The 21,448-nt window shown below is 38.9% G+C and overlaps 1 protein-coding gene across 3 annotated transcripts in view; it reads right to left on the reverse strand.

Annotated features, from left to right (window-relative positions):
* Positions 1–21,059, reverse strand: part of LOC124857284 (protein phosphatase 1 regulatory subunit 1A-like) — a 47,299-nt gene extending 26,240 nt beyond the window's left edge. Inside the window, exons 1-3 of one of the 3 annotated variants that reach the window (XM_047348489.1) lie at positions 20,943–21,059; positions 20,637–20,727; positions 479–539 (exon numbers count right to left, since the gene is read on the reverse strand). In XM_047348489.1, the coding sequence (XP_047204445.1) occupies positions 479–539; positions 20,637–20,717 (142 nt within the window). In that variant the 5' untranslated portion in view covers positions 20,718–20,727; positions 20,943–21,059. Of the gene's footprint in view, positions 1–478; positions 540–20,636 lie in introns of all 3 variants that reach the window. The other 2 variants (XM_047348490.1, XM_047348491.1) reach the window with 2 other exon arrangements.
* Positions 21,060–21,448: the final 389 nt, after the last annotated feature.

Consider the following 21,448-nt stretch of genomic DNA (forward strand, 5'->3'; position numbering starts at 1 on the left):
ATATTTCAATGAAAATGCTTAAATACCAAGAGAAATAAACTGATTTGGAATTTTTAAGTAATTATTTAAATTTTTGTTTTTACTGGTATGAAATTGAAATAGGACGGGTCAAAATGGGAGTGTTTGTGCATAAAAAAGGGGTACAAACTGGCAAAGAGGCGATCTGACCAGGAGAAAATCATATGAACAAAGACAAAGTAGGTAGCGAAACTAGCAGGATAAAAATATCTCCTTTTTTGCTAGAAAATTTAATAAAATAATTAGAAGGATTTGTTTTTCACCAAATATTTTTCATATACACTGAATTTATCTTGTGCACACAAGTGAGTGAAATCTAATCTCTAGAAACATCAATTAGCAACATTTAACTATGACAATTTGAATTTAATGTCCCCATATCTGTCAATAATACGGTAACATTGAGCCACTTTAGCGCAAATGACAAAATCTCTCTTTACAGGTTAGTTGAGTGTCTTACCAGGTGAGGACTGATCACTGGATGCCACCAGAGTGGCAGGTGTGGGTCTACGTCTTCTGATCTGAAAAAGACAAAAAAGTTTTAGACTTTACACCTTTAGTCAAAAACAGCTGTCTTTATAACAAACAGGCATATGAATCACCAAAAAGCACATTAATGCCATCTTCTTAATTTGCTTTGGATATTCTCAAGACCTTTGTTTCAGAAGGTATTCAGTTTGACATATCAATAATAAAAATAATCATAACATCGATTCTTTGTACTTTATGAAGTGCATCCACTGAGCTGATTAAAATGCATCTTCTTCTATGCACTTTTTCAGTATTTAATTTATCAGCAGGATTTGCAGCTCTTTCCCCAGTATGAGCAGTGGCAAGGTCAGCCAAGCATCCAGGATCACGTTACTGTCAGACCAGTGGAGGTCTAGGAGAAATGTGATTCAGACTTTGAAGATGGCTGAGTTGGATGACAACAGCGCTGTATCCCGCAGCACAGAGCGCTGAGATCAGAAAGACAATTTACCACCTCCTGTTTGTTTCTGGGTTGAGAAGCAACAACACAGGGCAGCACATAAAAACTGAACTGGTTAGATGGACTGAAACTTTTTGCTACTTTACATTGCTTTTGCTGAATGAACAAAATAACTGAGCAGATCACTGCTTTGAGCTGGAGCAGGACTGCATTATTTAATGACTGCAGACGTAATGGGTAATCTTAATGTCAGGGTGGAGATTTTTTCTTTTGTAAAAAATGAGCATTTATAGTAGAAAACTCTTCTTGGGATTAGTCTATAGGAGTCTTATAAGCAAAGTTTTCAAGATAGTAAAATTGTAGGATAAAAAACTGTAGAAAACATTTTCAGAGCTAGACTCTTTCAGAGCTAAACATCTTTAAAAATAATCATAAATAAAATAATACATTTCAAAACATATATTTGTATTGCTTAATTCTCTCTAAAGCTCTTGAGTGGAAACTGCTAAATTTTGTTTTTTTTTCATTCTTCAGACAGATCCAGGAAGTGGATTATCTTTCATTTTATTGCTTCATTAAAGTAATGGACAATAGTAATGTATGCTGAAATGGCGCTAATTATTTTAACACTCCCACATCTTGTCATCTTGATTTACACAGGTGTAAACAGTTGTACTACAGCTGACAAGGCTGCTGAGTAACGCTGGATGTCATCCCTACTTCATCGTTCTGAAGGCTACTTGAGCTCTTAGAAAGCAGTGAAAACTCAGCCCAAAGACACCAACATCACGCTATGTTTATGTTTTATTATTGAAAAGGAACCTAAGCTAAAATGAGGTATTTTGAGTTATGGTTTAAAATATTAATCAGTGCTGGGGAAAAAAAGAACATAAGGTTCTTTACCTCTTTCTCCAATAAGCAAAATCATACAGAACTACTCATAAATGATAATAATAGTGGGAATCAGAAATCACTGCTTTCAATTTTAATAATCTCGATCCTTGCTCGAGCATTACACTCTCTCTCTTTTCAAACATGAATTAATATCTAAGCTAATATCTCTCTGACATGCACTACATGCTGAGATATTAGATGTTTGCAAGTTTGCAGACCTGAACTGATAAGCTTCACGCTTTGACACAAAGTATAAATGGGACTACAGATAAAAAATGTGCCCTAATGAAAAACGAGCAGAGCCAGTTCTATGTTTAAAGTAAATTCTAAGTGATGTAATTCATATATGACAGAGATTTATTACCTTTAAGATACAATGGTACAGAGCAGGAAGGCTGTGAATATGTGGTGACAATATATGCAATTTAATTTCTATACATGCCAGGGAGAGGTGTGCAACTGCTGCAAACAAGCATATATAATTTCTAAGAAAGTTGCTTGCCTCTTATTTTCAGACACATGTCAGATATTCACTATAATGGCTGTGGCCTTTAATATGACCCAAAGTGGCTCTGTTAGGTAACAGTGCTCACAGTGATGAGATGTCAAGTCTGATAAAACCTCAGGTATGAACATTTGTTCTTGGTGTCATTAAATATACCATGCTACGCTATACTATGCTCGCTAAAAAAGTGCAGGTTTAGTTTTCTCTTTAGACACAGTAAGAGCAATGTCTTCTTCTTGTTCCCAGATCCACGTTGTTTTTGCAGTAGCTGCGACAAAGCTGTGAAATGGGCTATACTAACACACTAGTACCTCTCCTACATAAGATATTTTTAAAACTTATTTAAAAATACATTTTTATTCGCTGGCTTTCAAATGTTCCTAATTGATGTCTTTTTGTCTGCAATGTTTTTGTCTGCATTTATCTTTTGATATTATACAAATTGAACAGCACTTCGCTCAGCTCTTGTTTTCAAATGAGTTTTAAAAATAAAATGACTTGATTTGACTATACTCTTTTGTGCAATGTGATGAACTTGGAGATGTATTCTTTAAACTTGCCAAATATAAGAAAAGATCATGTATTAATGCCTGGTCAATCTACATGACAAATCAATAACTGTGCATGCTTGTAGTTTAAAACATAAACCAATGAATTTCTGGTAAAACCACAGTGGCTCTTATGTTCTAAAGATAACCAAATACATTTATTGTATAATTTGCACAACATTAAGCCCTTTTAGGAGAGTGTTACTTAAAGAAAAATCCACCTTTTCATTTTAAAAGCTACAGAAATGTTTTCTCAGATGTGTTTTTCATTTTACATACTTTGTGGTTCAGATGTCTTAGTTACTCTTCATGCTTGTAACCTACTGGAACTTAAAACCTATTTGATCTTCTATGATTTTATTTAAATTTTTGTAACTGAAGGCATTACAGTTTTATGTTTTTAAAAGCCATCATGCTTGACGGTTGGTTGAGCATTCTGTGGTTTAAAAGCTTCCACTTGACTTCCCCAAATATCCTTCTTGTCATTGGCACAAAATATTAACAGAGACACTGGTGCTCTAGTGGTTCCTAGTTCATTAAAGGCTTGTGGACTGGTCCTTCCTGATTTTGTTTTTATTAACATCCTAACCAATTACTTTCTTCTGATAGTGGTAGTTTTATTCATCTGGTTAAAATTTCTAATTCTTATTTAAATTGGACATTGATCCTAAACACACATTCAAACTGGTTTTTGGAAAGGATAAAGTAGGCTTCATTAATATTCTGGACTGGCCCTCCCAAAGCCCTAAACAAAACAAAAACAAAAACAGAGTTCAGGCGGGCGACCAGGAGGTCGTCTCGAGCAGGCACAGAGTTCAGGCGGGCGACCAGGAGGTCGTCCCCAGCAGGCACAGAGTTCAGGCGGGCGACCTGACCTGCACCAAAGACGTGGAGGTCGACAGAAGCGTAGAGACTGTGGCGGCCTGCGACGGGAAACTGCAGGTAGATCAGGAGGCCGACTGAGCAGAGTAGAGGACCTCCCAGAAACTCTGTGGAACTCTGGAGGCGTGGAGCCTGGCGAACCCTCAGAGGCTGAACCCTGAGAGGCTGAAGCAGAGCCTGGTGAACCCTCAGAGGCTGAAGCAGAGCCTGGCAAACCCTCAGATCTGGGTTCAAAGGCCAGAACGAGGACAAAACATTCCTTAAACCCCTCAAGAACAGGGTTCAGCTGTGCTTCCTCCTCGAACCCCTCGTCGCAGGGTTCAGAAGCCAGAACAAGGACCAGTTCCACACTGAACCCCTGCAGACTAGGAACAGGAGCTGAGGCGTCGACGGGATCCTCAGTGGCGTGAGCAGGAGCTGAGGCGTCGCCGAGACCCTCAGTGGTGGGAGCAGAAGCAGAGGCGTCGCCGGGGCCCCCGATGACTTGAGCCGGGGCGTCCCTCTTACGACGTCCTCTGCGCCGTGTGGAGGGGGTTGATACTGACTTAGTGTCATCCCAGGCTGTGGTGTGTCTGGCCTGGAGTCAGGCTGTGGTGTGTCAGGCTGTGGTGTGTCAGGCTGTGGTATGTCAGGCTGTGGTGTGTCTGGCCTGGAGTCAGGCTGTGGTGTGTCAGGCTATGGTGTGTCAGGCTGTGGTATGTCAGGCTGTGGTGTGTCTGGCCTGGAGTCAGGCTGTTCTGCAGCAGCGCTCTGGAGACCTGACGTGGGCTGCTCTGCAGCAGCACTCCTGTGGCTTGGTGTGGATGAAGGAGGATGGCAGTAAAACAACCTTACTGCCATTTCATACTCCATCTCTATCTGCCTTATCCTCTCCATCAGCTCAGGAGAGGAATGCAGGAGACCAGTCGTCCTGAGGATTTTTATTTGGCATGCAGTGAACCTCAAGCGCTGCTCCAGCTCGGCAGGTGTTGCCCTAGAACACCGGGCTGGAGCGAGCGCAGACGGCATGGGCGGAGGTGCAGCGAGCCTGGGAGACAATGCTGTGGCAGACGAAGATGCGGGCTCACTTGCTGCAGCACTCACGTAGGCTGGCCGGGAAACCACCTCCTCGCCAGCCGACTGGCTAGGAACCCCTGCACGTCGGCGTTTCTTGCGGCGGGAGGAGTGCACAACCAGGGGAGCATGCGGAGAACGGCGACAAAGGGGACCTGTCCCCGGAACTGGAATCGCCAACCTGGATCCATTATAAGCCAACTGCGGCACTGACAGCCCCGCAGAACGGCCCAACGACTTCTCCGCCTCCCGAGACAGGAAAGTAAGGAGGTCAATGGAGCTAGCCTGGTGCTCCTCCGCGAGGTCCGTTGTTGGCGGAGACATTCAGTCACAGTTTACTTGATATTGGACCCCAAAATGCAGACGAGCAGGCAGCGTGATGGTAAGTAAAAAAAAAAAGGTTTAATTACGAAAACTCACACTCAGCAGGAGGCAGGAACAAAACAAACGGGCAGGCAAGACAGGCATGGCATGATCAAAAAGACAAGACTTGGTTTGAGAGCAAGACATGAGCATGAGAAATGTTTCCACGACGACTAACAGAACAGGTGTGAATATATGGCGTGAAAACCAGGTGGAGCAAGGAGACAGATTAACTTGAAGCAGGTGAACCGCATAAACTTAATTAACAGAACAAAACGTGACTGGAGCAAAACAGAGACTCTTGAACACAAACTAGAAAAACATGAAGCTAAAGCATAACCAGATCCGAAAACCAAAGTTGACAAAACATGAACAAGATGACAAAAGAAAAGCATGACCAGGAAAATAAACAGAAACATGATTCAAAACTTGAACAGTGAAAAACATAAGGAAAAAACCCGAAACCAAACAACCCCAAATCATGACAGTAGTGTGATTTATAGTAGCACCAATCTGTCCTAAAGCTGGGCATGATGAGTGTGTGTATACTTTTTACTTGGATTATAAATCCTGTGTAAATTACACAGAACTTAGATTTTAGTTTTGTTTGTCTTCTTGTTCCATTACAAAAACCCAACCCACCAGCCTACTTTAAAGCAAAACCATAGCTGTGTAGCACTGATTATAACCAGAGTCATTATTATTCCTCTCACCCTGCAGCAGAGAAAACGCCCTGATCCTCTACTGGCACAAACAGTAGCACTTACCGAACAGACTCGCCCTTCAAGCCACCATGCCTGCCTTTCAACCCACAGTCTGTTAATAATGAACGCCTGTCGCTTCTCGCAACTATGGACAACAACAGTCTTTGAAAGTGACGGGTGGGCAGGAAAAATTGTAGCCGGAAAATATAGGTCAAACCAAAAACGGCTGAGTTGTGACTGCACTAGTATAATCATCGGTGTACTTTGTAATTGTTCATGTACATAAATAGACACTGGAGTGGCGTAATTACTCTTTTATTATCTTTTTTTCTGGTCTCAAACAGAAATAAAGAAATAGCTGAAGAAAGATCTTGAGAAACAGAAAGAAAATGCTTTTTTTATTTTCATATTCTCTTCATATAACTAAAACGTTCTCAAAAATACGTTATTTTAACCTCTGTTTTCTAATTGTATCTTAAAGTCAGTCTTGAATCCATCTTATGACAGATGAAAAGTCAATCCTGTGTTGTTTTACAAAGTGATGCACAATAAGACAAATAGAAAGTTCTTTCAAGGATAATGCTAACTATGTTCTGAGTGTCCTTTTCTGATCAATGTAATCTGCCCATGGTAAGCAAAAGAAAAAAAAGAAATAAATATGACTGCTTTTCTCTCATAATGACAAAGAGTAAGTTCAGAGGAGTCAAGATGAGACTTTTAAATATAAAAACACTATAACAAATGTCAAGCATTGTTAGGGTACACATTTTTAAATTCTGATTCCTAGTTTCAATACCTAGTTGCCCGATCGGAAGCAAAAGCCGCGAACACCAACAAAGAAGAATCTGCAGGAAATGTGTATGCAGCCATGGACAGTGTGAGGAGGTGATTGAAAGTGTGGCATAACTTTAATAAAAGAAATGACCAGTCAGTGCAACACATGCAAGACGATTAAACATGCAAAGGAGGGTGTATGACCAACATGATTAAACACCTCCGGATTCATGATGTAGAAGTAGCATAGTGCCCCGTCTGTCAAGTAAGTAAAACAATAAAATACTTCTTATGCCAACATTGAGGCAGCTAAAAAGTTATACTCAACCTACAATGGTGGGTGATCTTAAATGCAAACATCCCACTAACGATATCCCCTGTATTTGTTCATACATAAATAACCTGAAATTTGTAATGTTAGCCAAGCTGTTGACCAGACTGTGTGATGTGCTACTCCATTATGTCTGAGGAGCCTGCTGTATGGTGGTGGAACCAACAAAAGACTTATGCTTTGCTGTCAGATCTTGATTTCTCTTATTTCTTATTCAAGCTTCTTCTACACCCAGCAAAGATGTGTTCTCCTCCACAAAGGACACTTATCAGTCCAGAATGTACACACATACTGCCTGAGAAGGCAGATAAGATTATTTTCCTCAACAAGAACTGTTTCTGATATTATACTGTAACTGCTACTAATGGAATGCATTGCACAATATGTTTTTCTGTTTGTTTGATTTTCTGGACCAGGTGAGCCCAGTAATGTTTGGAGCTCAGTAATGTTTAAGTACTTGCAGGATCTGATACTGGATATGTGTCAATGTGTTTAATGATGTTTTCAAAACAATCTCGTGTGAAAGTGTATCCCTGTCAAAAAAAAATGCATTACATTTATATTTAAGTTTATAGGTGTGATATTTATATACTGGTTGAAAATAGCCCTGCGAGAAATCCATAGTAAAGTTCGTTAAAGTAAGATGTTCATAGAATTAGAATTTATAGAGAAGTTCAGACTATTTCATCCAGAAAGAACTCTGGTTAGCTAGCTCATTTAAGCCATGTAAACTTTCTTGACCCTACCCCTTAAAAGAATCGTAATTGATAGGAACCAGAATCTAAACAAGGAATTGGAACTGGAATCATTAAATTCAAAACGATGCCCAACCCTAAGCAGCGTGGTGGTTGCATTATGCAGTGGGCCTGTTTTACTGCCAGTGGTATTGCTCCCCTGCACAAAGTGGAAGAAGCAATTAAAGCTGAGGACTAACTGCAAATTCTATAGTGCATCTAAAACCAAAGCAGCACGACAATGATCCCAAACACACACCAAACCTGGTTGTAGAATTGATAAAGCTTCTATGATGGTCTTTTCAGTGACCTGAGCTTTACGTTAAATGGATGACTATGTTTAAAATCCAGGAAACCAACAATTTAAAATGAATATAGCAAATTCGGCCAGAAAGAGTGGTCAAAAAACGAGCCAGAATGAGGACAAAAGCTTTTCGATGGATATACAACGTATGTTGTCAAGATTCACCTGACTAATTGACATTGATGATATAATTCTACATGTTTATTATTGAGTCTGTATGTATTTTCTCTGCCTGGTGGGGCCTTGTTAGCATATTGTGTAGCTTGTTTTAACTTGTGTACACTTTTGTGCATCCGTCTTCTGAGGAGCAAACTTGGAGCTAAATTGGACTTACAATTATTAAAATACAAACAAATCTGATGTTTTGAGGTACAGAAACAGCCTTTTATTAATTTTAAATGCTCAATGTCTTATTTCATTTAAAGCTTAGTGACTGGACCAGGATAGTCCAGGACCAGGACAATCTAACTATTGTTCAGATTTTATGGCTTGAAACACTACTGACCTTGCTGGCTTCTTAAAAATAAACTAATCAAACTTAGTAAAAAATTATATAAATAGATCCATTTGTTTAATTGATCCCTCCATGTTTTAATCACTTTATCATCTCAGGTGTTTTGGCAGTGGTGAAACAGACGAGAATAGGCAAATAAACTGCTGCATAAATAAAAGGTAGATGTAAATTTCCCTAAGGCTTGTTACTGGGTGAGCCAAAGAAGACCAGAAATCCTGCACAGTGAAGAGATTATATCAGTCCAGGAGGCATAATGTGATTCCTCATCTTTCATTCTGTCATTTGACACGTGATCCTGGTATTGTTCAGATAAGAGCTCAGCCATAATGAATCCTTCAAACCCTCTAACTATGGGCTCACTTTGATTTGATTAAGATGAATTACTCTTGTAACAAGACTTAAGATATCCACATCACTACCTAGGGTTTTGCATTCCTCCTTCACCCTCTCAATTTCTCTCTGTTCTTTATGTAAGCTTCAACAGCCTTCCTGTCTATGGCCTATAATATGTTGCTTCTGTTGCATGGTTGGTGATGTCATAAAATATTTTTTGTAAGTCTCTACATTAACTGAGCAGTAATCAGTAACAATATATTTAGATTTAACTTTTATTTCTCTTTTATAAAGTCATTATAGGGAACATTAAAGAACATTGTCTCATTTCTGAATTAAATACACTAAGGATGCATTCCCACCAGGAAAGTCCTTTGGTCTGCTTGTTTGGTCAGGGCTTTTTTTTTTTTTTTTTTCATGTTCGCTTTCATTTTGTACTTTTTACAAGTGAACTCTAGCTGGTAAACAAAGCCACACGTGAGATGATTGCTGCTCCCTTTGGATCATGGAAGTAATTCTTGCTGTATTTCTGCTCTGCATATTTGTGCAGTTATTACAGCTGCAAAATTATTATAAGTGTCAAGAGCAGCTCATTCCACACAGGTTTTGCGATCTATTCTATTTCTAGTTTTGGAACGGTGTCAGTGGATGCATGCTGCAAGACGAAGGACACAATGTGCTCTGTATGCCCTGACCGACAGCATGCTGGCAGCAGCATTGCTAGGCAAAATGGAGGATCAGGTATGACTTCAGCGCATTCACTATTCACAACATATGCTACGGTGGCTTGTTAAGTGCAAAAAAGCACGTGTTTCCTGTAATTAGGTCGGACTGAGGCAAGTTTATATTTACACCAGAAGCGAACCGCACCAGAGTCCATTTGGAAGAGTCCACCTCAAAAGGTGGGTCTCGGTTTGGTTGTTTGATCAGGGCCAGGGTTCGCCTGAGTGTATTCATATCTGCACAAAAGGTCCGGACCAAGGGGGGAAACGAACTCTGATCCATTTAAAGCAGACCAAACAAGGCAGGTGTGAATACACCCTAAATGACAGAGTTTTTCTAAAAAGCACTTTAGGTTTTGCCTATTGTGAATGAATAAGGTTATGTTTTGTGTACAGAGCAATTTTCTCCATATCAGTAAAAACAAAAGAGAAAAACTCATCCTAGGAAATTTGAGTTACACAACCACTAACAATAATTATTTTGATTCAAAATATAGAAAGATATGATAGTAAAGCAGGATGAGCAAAATAAGGAGTCAGACACAACACAAAACCAATACCCTATTGTCATGTCTGATAGGATTGTTTTCTCAGGTTTTTAGGCTTATGTTTAGGTTTTTCTTTACTCCTGAATGTTACAGTCTTTAAAGCTCCAACTCACACTGACTTTTGTAAAAAAAAAAAAAAAAAAAGTAAACAAAACAAAATAAAATAAATACTTTAGCCTACCAAAAGCATTGTCTGGATAGATTCTTGGTAATGAATTAAAATGATGTTAAACCCAACCAAGCAGTAGGAATTGTTGATTTGCATAACAAAAGTCTATAATTGTAAAGTCAGATCAATAAATAAAGTCCAGCTCAGTTTAAAAAATCTTTCTGCATGAGTGATGACTTTCGAAAGAGCTCTATGTGCAATGAATTTAAAAAAGAAGAACCCTCGTTGTGGAGGGAGGGTTAGTGAGGAATCAACAGGAATCAAGTTGTCATTTTCTGTGTAGGACTTCTTGTACATTCTCGATTTGCTGGCAAAACTTGTCCCACAAGTAATTCTTCCACCATTAGTTGCTGGACCTCAAGGGTAACAAGTGATTTTCACCATGAAAAATAAAGACTGTTGGTCTACCAAAAACACTGGACAGATAGACTACCAATATTTTGGGAAAACTTAAAAAGCCAAGTATGAAGACAATCAAAAGCTTGGATACCTGATTGGACTAGAAAGCAGGGCACATCAGCAAATTTCAGATAATGACTTCCCAATGTTTAGGATTGACACAAAGTGCTTAATCAAATTCAAGTTTCTGATCCTGGGTTGAATGAATAGCTTTTACTTTTTATTTGTTTAAACTTTGTACACAGATAATCATGAAATTTTACTCCTGTACAGTTAAATGCCCAGCAGCTCTGCCCCATTTCAGTTCATTTTTTCAGCCACTTGTATGGTCCACAATCACTGTCGAGGGTGACTTTGAAGTCAAAAAGACAAAATGCAGTTTTTGTGGGAGTTTTTGTACCAGACTATTTTGTGGCTAAGAAAAAAAAAGACCCTGTGGATTCTTGTTGAAGGCTTAAGTTCCTCATTCTGTGTCCAGTACGTCAACCAAATGTTCACATGGATTTTGAAGGCAAGCATATTTATTGTCAATGAGGCTTGGTACTGATATATATATAGCCTCAGACAGTGTCCAGGTTCACAATTTCTCCATTTATCCATCCATTCCCTATTTAACTTTGTGTTCTTGCCCGTTACCCCTTGAATTTCCTTACATTTTGTCAAGTTACAGCAACAAACTAAAATGAATTTTATTTATAACCTCTTAGGCACTTTCTTTAAAAAAGTATTGAAATACATTTATTGATATATGATGGTCTGAAACACCAAGAAAATGTCAATACTTTTTGACACAACCTTTCCTCAGGGAGTCAAACAGATCCCAGTCAATCACTCATTTTAAAGAGACAGTCCATTACTGTGAGTAGCCTGTAGTCAATCCTCCATCAACAAAACTCCACCCTCCACCATCACAAAGCAAAAGGCTTTTGTCATAATCTACAGATTTAGCCAAAACAAGTCAAAATCTGAACACAACAATGAACAACCACAGAAAAAAGACACATTAAAAAAAGAAAAACATTTACAATAAAACACAAAAAATCTGAATCTTTGTTAAAGCCTGGAAAATTAGGGGCTTTCTTAAGTCCACCAACTTCCCTTTGGTCTAATTTTCTTTGCTATTTCCTTTTCTATTGGACTCTGGAATAGAATCAGTCATATATACTGTTCATAAAGATGGGTCACTGTTATGGTGGTCTAAAAATGTTTGGCCACGTTAACATTATCTGTGCAAATGGCACACCTGTAGAATCTGAAAAAGCATTCTGCTGTTCTGTGTTAACAAGGAAAACAGATGATTAAGGGTGGAGTCCTGTTAATGGAGGATTTACGACAGATGGGGTACTCACAATAATGTACTGTCTCTTTAAAATGACTGATTGATTGGGATCTGCTTGACTTCCTGAGGACGACTTATGCCAAAATGCCTCAGATTTGTATTGGTCTTTTTTAGACCATACTGTGTAAATATATGCAGTTTGAAAAATATTTTAAAAGAAAGTAGCTTGGAGCTTTTGTAATATTGAAGTTTATTTCTGCCACATCTATAGAGCACAGCATTTGTACTTAACACTGAGGTCCAGGATGCATTTCCTTTAGGCATTTATATGTATTCAGCTCCCTTTATTGTCATACCCCTGAATAAAATCCAGGACAACAAGCTTCCTTCAGAAATCAGACAAGTCCAAACAAATGCAAATGTTCTGTAATGGCTTTACAGGTCAGGTAAACTACTTTCCTAAAAGGGAAAAGTCCCACTGGCCATCATGAAAGGTTTCAACAATCCTATTGAGGTTGCCAGCCACAATGAAACCCTTCTGAGATTTATAGGTGAAGATAACTGATTTTTATGTGTATACGACTAAAAGGAAACATGTACTGTTGAACAGATGAAGTAAACATAAGGTTGGGGTTTTTAGCTCTTGAACAGCTACCACCCAGGATCAGATGTTTGTCTAATAAAATTCAGTGTACACCATATACAAAGCCTTGCAAAACCTTCCATACCCCATGACCTTTAAAACAATATTTCTAATAGACCAATACAATGTAGTGCGCAATAGTGAAGTGCAAGGAAAGGAAAAAATATGTTTTTGAAACATTTTTACAAATAAAAATCAGTCATCCTACAGACATCCAGCAACTTTTTACTCAAAAGCAGACTTGGCAAACCCATTCATTAAACTTGTCTAAACATAACAAGTGTTTTCAAAGAAAGTTCTTGTTTTTGTTGCAGGAAATAAACTAAAAATCTTTTCTAGACAAACAAAATTGAAAACACTCAACCCCAAAAATTTAGAAAACTGTACACCTTTGTTTTATTAAGGAAAAAACATCACAGATTTTTAGACCTATTATAATTTGTTCCTTTTTACTTGTATTTATTTAAATATAGTATATAAGTCATATTTAAAATATTGCTAGTTTAATTTATTTTTGAGCAGATTAAAAGAAAAGAATTCACAATAAGATTATTTTGCATTTTAATTGTGAAAAAAGGCCCCTGACTACTTTAAATATAGTCCGTCATAGTCGTAGTCCGACTGATCTTAACTTATTCGTTGTAGTTCTGGCTGTATGTTTAGGGGTATTGCCCTGCAAGAAGATGGTCCTGTGAGTACAGCTTCCCTGTCCCTGCTTAAAAAAAGCATGAAGTGATTTAATACGTTGATGTTTGTGGTTGTTATGTGATAAAATGTGAACAAATTTTGCAAATAACTGCAACTTGACTAGGTACAGGTAAGCTGAGTAGGTTTCATGACTGTACTTTTTGTACAGTCATGAAACCTTTTGTACTTTTATCAAGTGAACTATGACTTGTAAACAAAGCCACATGGGGCACAATCAATGCTCCCACTAGACGGAAATGACGGGGGCAGGACAGAGCACAGATCCGTAAATGGAGAAAAACAACTGTTACGTGCATTACCTCTGTTATGCATGTTTGTGTCATTATTACAGCTGCATTATCATTGTGAGGGTCAAGACGTCTGTTGAATGAGCTGCTCATTCACAATATATGGTAACATCTGTCATATCCTGTGATCGTGTATATTTCAAAATTAATCAGGATGGTTGTGGTCAAATGCTACTTTTTATTTATTTTAGGAAGTAAAGAGTCATCAGAAACAGTTTGGCTGAATTATTTAGTCTTTTAATATAAGTTACAGTTGCTACACAGTTGTGATATCAGCTGTCATATAAATAATTTAAATAATAAAAGTAAACATAAATAATATAAATAAATAGATATTTATTTATAGATATTTAATGTTAACTAATACATCAGTCTAAACAAAATCAAACAAACGTGTCAACACAAAACTAATACTCTAATACATTTTGATAATTATAATACTAATGTGCATGTGCGTTGGTCCAGTTGCTCTCTTACCGTGTGAGAGGTGAATTTAAAATTTTCTACACAAGTCACCTTTTCAAGAAACACGGCTTGCTCGGATTTTTTTTGCGTTTGTTTGCTCCACTCTCTTTGTACAAGCTTAGGCAATGGTGTGGGATACTCTTCTTTGAGGCCAAGATACAGTGTAAAAATGCAACAGCGCCTCCTATGGTCACAACATACGGCGGTCACAGAATATGGTGTAACACCGGTAGCAGCGTTCCTAAGCAACATACAGCTGATAAGGTATGATTTCAGGACGAAGTACATCTTTGCTACCGGCTACAGTGGCTTGTTAAGTCCAAAGAGACGTATGTTTTCTGTAGTTGGGTCGGATCAAGGCCAGTTCATATTCACACCGTAAACGAACTGCATACTTGTCAAAAAGTGGGTCTCGGTTCAGTTGTTTGGTCAGGACCAGGGTTCACCTGAGTGTATTCACACCTGCACAAAAGGTATGGAACAAGAGGGGAAACGAACTCTATTTCGTTTAAAATGGACCAATAGTGGCAGGTCTGAATACGCCCTTAAATTCATACAACAGTCCTTCAAGCCTACTGACAGGCAGTTTAATAAAACCTGCATTCCCTGTTAATAAAAAAATTGCATGTTAATATCTATCCAGCACAGCAACACAGATTGGTCAAAAAATGTTTTTCTTGGAAAAACACAGAAATACCCCCTGACACAGTTTTACTACCCTATTCTGCAAACTGACAGCATTTGATTAGAACTAGGAATCTAAAGTATGATTTACATTTGGGTTTAAAATATTCTTAGATTTTTGAGCTGTTGTGAGCTGCTGTCATTTTGGCCAAGATACCCTAGAAAATGAGATTTTACATTTCAGTGAGTTTTTGCCAGTCAAAAGTATGAAGATAAATAGATAAAAATATATATTAAGGGATTATTCTTGAGCTTTGCTTACAATAAAATGTTTTTTTTTTATCTTGGCATTGAATTGGGATTTTTGAGCTTTATTTTTTGTTATGGTGCACTGGAACATATTTTGTTATAGATTTTTCTATCTTTGAAATCTTTGGTTAAATAACACTGTTTCCTTTTATTGAGCATAAGCATCTTTGACGTCACATGGACAATAATGTAGCTGGACACAGTATTTCCTTTGTAGTCAAGGTGTATTTAAATGCCTTCAGGCTGCAGACAAAAAACATTGTGTTTATAACCCATTAAAGTACAGCTCTTAGCATTAAGTTTTTTTTTATTTTTATTTAAAAAGAAGGATATTTTGCAAAACAATAAATAAAAAGACATAAAGGTGTTTCTGATTAAACATTTGTTACATTTATACGTGAGTGTTTTCATATTTCCATGCTGCCAAACACTGTACTTTTCAATTGCCATTTGATGCTATGTTACTTCGCAGACTGTTAAACAGCTCCACTTAATAAGTCACATTTGCCTGGTTTTTCCTGACGTCATTAATGTGCCCAGTCTACACAGTGAGCACATATAGTTGTGTATTAGCTGTAATAATATTTGTTTGATTTTAAGCATCTCTTGGAAAATACAATGATGTTAAAAAGTATTTCAGTCTGTATTTGTTTTGTCATATTTGAATGTTTCAGATTACCAAACTAATTGTATTATCAGACAGACATTACCTGAGTAAATATAAATACAGCTTTCAAATGATTGTTTAATTAATCAAAGAAGTAACCCAACCCAACATAATCCATGTGAAAAAACATAATCCCTGCCAAGGTAAATCATAAATTAACTGTGAATGAAAATATTTTTGTTCAATTCACTTGTCATACTAGAAAATTGCTAGATTTGCCTTCATAATCAAGAAATTACTTAAATAGAACCTGTCTGACAACATGAAGTATGCTAAAAGATTTCCAAAATCAACAAATTATGTCCCAATCTAAAGGAATTCAAGAACACATGAAGTAATAAAATCTATCAGTCTGGAAAGGGTTACAGAGCCATTATCCACAAACAGAGAAACATAGAATAGTGGTCAACAATCCCAGGAGTCTCTGGCATACCAAAATTACTCCAAGAGCACAACATGGATTCATCCAGGATATCAATAACAAACCCAGGACAACATCTAAACATTGCAGGCTTCACTTGTCTCAGTTAAGATCAGAGCTCATGATTCAACAATAAGAAAGAGACTGGGCAAAAATGGCCTCCATGGGAGGGTAGCAAGGCAAAAACTATGCTGAGCAAAAAAATATACAAAGTTTTTACGAAAATATTTTGTAAGAAAACAAATATTTTGTAACAAAACGACACTGGAAATCTTAGGAAGGTGTGTGTCCCATTACAACTGCTGTAAAACTAACTTGCCATCAATTTATGTATAATTTCTGTTCTCTAGCAGTACAGCTGGAAGGAGCATGTCTGGCCATCAGGAGAGGATCTTAAGGTCAAAGCGCATTTGAGTTATGCAACAAGACAATGATCCAATCCACTTTAACAAGACCACCTATGAATGGCTCAAACAGAAAAAAACAACAAAAAACAAAGAACTTAACTGAAGTTTTTGGAGGTGCTGTAACATGACCTTACACTGACCATTCATGCTCTGAAGCCCTTAAATGTGGCTGAATTCTGCAATGAAGAGTAGGTTAAATTCCTCCCCAACGATGTAAAAGACTCATTGCCAATTACTACAAACACTTGGTGGCAGTTGTTGCTGCCAAGGGTGGTACCACCAATTAGGTTTAGGAAGCAACGGCTTCACAGAATGCCAAATTGCTTTGGATAGATTTTTTTCATTAATAACTAAAATTTACTATGGATTAAATTGTTTTTTAGAGCACCGCATATGTCAACACAGTAGTTGTTTCACATGTTTCACAAAATATTATATTGGAGGTACATCTCAGAAAATGTGAATATTGTGGAAATTTTCAGTATCTTTAGTATCTGCTAGAAAATGACATTAGCATCTTGTCAGAGAATGCGGGACCAGAAATGGGATCAGGAAGTGAAGGCAGTTCCTCCCAGACAGGAATAGGATGCAGAGGGAGCTCGCTCTCGAACTCCTCCAGAACAGGAACAGGATGTGGAGGCAGCGCATTCCTGAGCTCCTCCAGGACAGGAACCGGAAGTGGAGGCAGTCCGTCCCCGAACCCCTCACAGGCAAGAACAGGAGGTGATGGCGGTTCGTCTTGGGACTCCTCCAGAACAGGACCAGAAACGGAATCAGGATCAGGGAGCGAAGGTACTTGGTTCACGAAGGCCAGAGTTGCGCCATCGCGCCGACCTTCAGGGAAGCCAGGAGCTGAAGTGTCGCGCCAGCGATGCCGTCTGCGGCATGAGGAAGAGGCTGAGGGAGAGATGTAGCGTAGCGGGCCGCCTCCTGGAGGGGCAATTGCCAGCCTTGTACCCTAGAATGGCGACCGCTGTTCCCTCGCCACTCGCTGCTCCTTTGCCACTTCAGCCTGGCGTGCGCAACTTTCTGCAGCACGCCAGAGATACTCCCACAGAGTAATTAACTCTTCTCCATCTGCTTGGTCCATCTTGGCTGGATCCTAATGTCAGAGAATGCGGGTTTGTGGTAAGACCAACGTGCAGTGAAGTAGGCAGAGGAGCGAAGGTAAGACGAGTCTTTAATTGTTCTCGTAAGCAGACCAGGCAGATAAACCGGAATCAGGCCGAACCAGATCCAGACCAGGACACGGGGTGACCAGACATGACTTTGGTAACAATGACAAAAACAACAGACAAGGATTCAGCAAGGAACAAAGGCACTTAAGGAACTTAAATACAGGCAGAGAGTGCAAGGAGAACCAATGAACAGAGGGACAGAGTAATCAGGGGAACTAGGAACAGGTGTGGGTCAGACTGCAGGGAGAGATAGGGAGTGAAACCAATTAACAAGGCAGGACACAGAACTAAAAGTAAACTAAGGACCAGACCAGGAGAAATAAACAAAAACACAAACTCACATCACAGACACTGGGACACTGGCTGAATATGACATAGCCCCCCTCTTTAAGGGCGGATTCCAGACGCCCACAAAGTCCAGAGAAGAAAATAAAACAAAAACACTCGACTTGGGTGGGCGGAGGGGGACTCGGACGGAGGGCAAAAACCGAAAGGTACCCAAAACAGGGCCAGAAAACAAAGAACCACCCAAACAAAAACCAGGGCCAGAAACAAAACAAAGTCCAGGCGAGCAGCCCGAAGGTCATCCCGAGCAGGCACAGAGTTCAGGCGGGCGGCCCGGAGGCCGGGCGAGCAGAGTAGAGGTCCCTTGGAGCAGCCGACCAGACAAACAAACAACAAAACACAAACTCACAACACAGACACTGGCTGGATATAACATAAAGAATGAACAGATGTGTATATATAGAGCAAGAACAAGGTGAAACGAGGTGACTGATTTGCTTAGTGCAGGTGAACCGAATAAAGTTAACTGACAGACATGAGAGAACACGTGACTGGAGCCAAACAGAAATTCAAGGATACAAACTAATAGAAACATAACTAGAAAAACATGAAACTAAAGCATAACCAGGAAAATAATAAACAGAAGCATGATTCAAAACCTTAACTGTGAGAAACCTATGAGGAAAAACCCGCAACCAAAAACCAAACAACCCCAAATCATAACACATCTCTGTCAAGCTTTTTAGCAGAAAGCATGAAGTGCTCTAAAAATTCCTGCTAGATGCTGAGTTGACTTTGGACGTCTGAAAACACAGTGAACCAACACCAGCAAATGACATGGCACCCCAAATTATCACTGACTGTGGAATCTTCACACTGGACTTCAAGCAATGTGGAGTCTGTCCCTTTTCCAGTCTTCCTCCAGAGCCTGGGACCTTGATTTTCTAAATTAAATGCAAACTTTACTTGCGTCTAAAAAGAGGACTTTAGACCACTGAGCAACAGTACAGTTGTTTTACTCCTTAGCCCAGGCTTTACTGTAGAATTGGCTTGACATGAGCAATGCAAAATTTGTAGCCATGTTTAGAATCCGTCTGTGTAGTGGCTCCTAATGCGCTGACAACACCCTCAGTCCACTTCTTGTGAAGCTCCTCCAAATTCTTGAATATATTTTTCTTGGTAATCTTCTCAAGTCTGCAGTTAGCAATGACCTTTTGTGACTTACCCTCTTTGTGGAGGTTGCCAATGACTGTCTTCTGGACATCTGTCCAGGCAGCAGTCCTCCCCATGACTGTGTAGCCTACTGACCCTGACTGAGAGGCCATTTAGAAGCTCAGGAAAGCTTTGCACATGTTTTGAATTAGCTGATTGGGGTGTGACACCAATATTTAACGTTTTTCCCAATATTCTAAATACTTAGACACTGAATTTTGGGTTTATTATCTTTAAGCCATAATCCATAATTACAAAAATGAAATACAGGCTTGAAATATTTCACTGTATGTGTAATGAATATATATAAGTTTCACTCTCTGAAACAAGTGACACGATAGTCAAATGTTTTGGGATGTACCTTAAATACATTTTTGTTTTAGATGTACCTGGCTTATCATCTTATAAGGTATAGTTCTGTCTCAAGCTTCACCTGAACTTGACAATAATACCAAACATTTCCTGAAAATCTCCAAAGAGGACAAATGCTAACACACCAAGAAACACAAATGCATTCAAAGGTCATCAAGCATCTACAGTGAAAAGTAGAAGTAGACAGAGGAAAGCAAAAGCCAAGATTTGGTGTCGAGTCCTAACGCTTTGCCAGCTATACTCAGGGCTCCTTTATTATGAATGACCCGTCCTGTTCACTTTATGTTTCTAAAAAGGGGAAAATGTGACATATTTTCACACAGTATTCTCCACAGGCACTGCACGCAGGCACTGTAAGAACTGCACGCACTGGGATTCTCCACTGACTAAGCCTTATTCCCTCCTATATTATGAAATCAAGATCTCTGGCATCTCCCCATATTTTGAAACATAAAAATAGGGTTGGTTTGCTAATAATAAACCCAGATTTCACTGTTAAATTGGAAGAAGAAATATTTACACCAGCTATAGGGATTCATTTTGTTTAACTTTGGATGCAACATAATTCCTGTTAGTATTTCCCAGGTTAAAACCAAGAGCAGTAAGTCACTGAAATCAAAATTTCATTACATAAACACCTGGAGATGTATATTTGAAGTCCACCATCACTTTTAACACTGCTGGGATCCTAAGTGCTTCTACAAATCTGCCAAGCTGTGAGTTTAGGTAAAACTCAATCATAAATTTATTGGGCTTACAATTATTCTGCATTTAGGACATACATCAAGCTCCAAGTATCAAATGTTGTTTTAACTGTGGTTTCTTTGAAGACTATACATCATTTGTGATACAGTCTGCTCAACAAATCAGGACACAACTGTCTTGATTAAATTCCAGCCAAGTCTAGTTCTTACAAATAATCTTTGAAAAAATAATTTTAAAAAGTATAAATCCTTGTCACTTTTCCAATAACAAAGATGCATACAAAAAGACATTCCAGGTCCTTCTTCCCCCTTTTTCCCCTTTTATCCTTCCCTTTGGCTTCCTCCTTACTTGTTCTGCTGCCTCTGGGTCCAGGTGAGTGTCCAACAGGGGGACAGTAAACTGAATCTTTCTGGGGCTCCCAGTTTCCATGGTGGTATGTCTATCAGAGAAAAGAGCAGGAAGAAGAAAAAGAAGAAGAAGAAGAGGGGAATCCGTACAGAGGAAAATGAATCAGGCTATAAAAATAATAAATTTAAAAAAATGGGCTCCAGCTTTTTCCAAAATAAAACCAGGCTCTTTTTGTTAGTTTCTCTTTATCTATCTTGCCTACACCTTCCTCTATTCAGCGTTCTTTTATGTATACTTATTTCTAACCTGTCTTTTTCAGCTCCCCTCTCCTTTCTCTCAGCCTCTCCAAGCTCTCAGTGCTCAGGCAAGGGCATTTTGAGCCAGGGACACCTCTTCTCTTCTCCTTAGCTCTCATTCGCTGTGCTACGCTCCCTTTCACACGAAGCCCGCCTTCTCTTCACCATTCTGTCTCTCTGTATTGGCTGCTTGAGCGCAGGGCTGCTCTGCAGCATCCTCTGCACAGATGGCAGAGTCAGGATGACAAAGAAACACTCTCTCTATCTCTGATGAAAGGAAAATAATTCGACCACAGCTTTAGGAGTATTTTTAAAATCAGCAACCTACATATGCTTAAAAACAACCTACATTGTGTTCTATACATTCTGGTTCCATCCTTCCTTTAGTGGTTCTGAAAGAGATCAGTATACTGATTCTCTCTCACAGTCAGATTTAGGTGTGTATGAATAGGCATATTATAATTTTATGGAATTACACACAGTAATTTCCATCTTCACAGGTCTAGATGCCAAATA

Source organism: Girardinichthys multiradiatus, chromosome 20, assembly GCF_021462225.1.
Source record: "Girardinichthys multiradiatus isolate DD_20200921_A chromosome 20, DD_fGirMul_XY1, whole genome shotgun sequence".
Lineage (NCBI taxonomy): Eukaryota > Metazoa > Chordata > Actinopteri > Cyprinodontiformes > Goodeidae > Girardinichthys > Girardinichthys multiradiatus.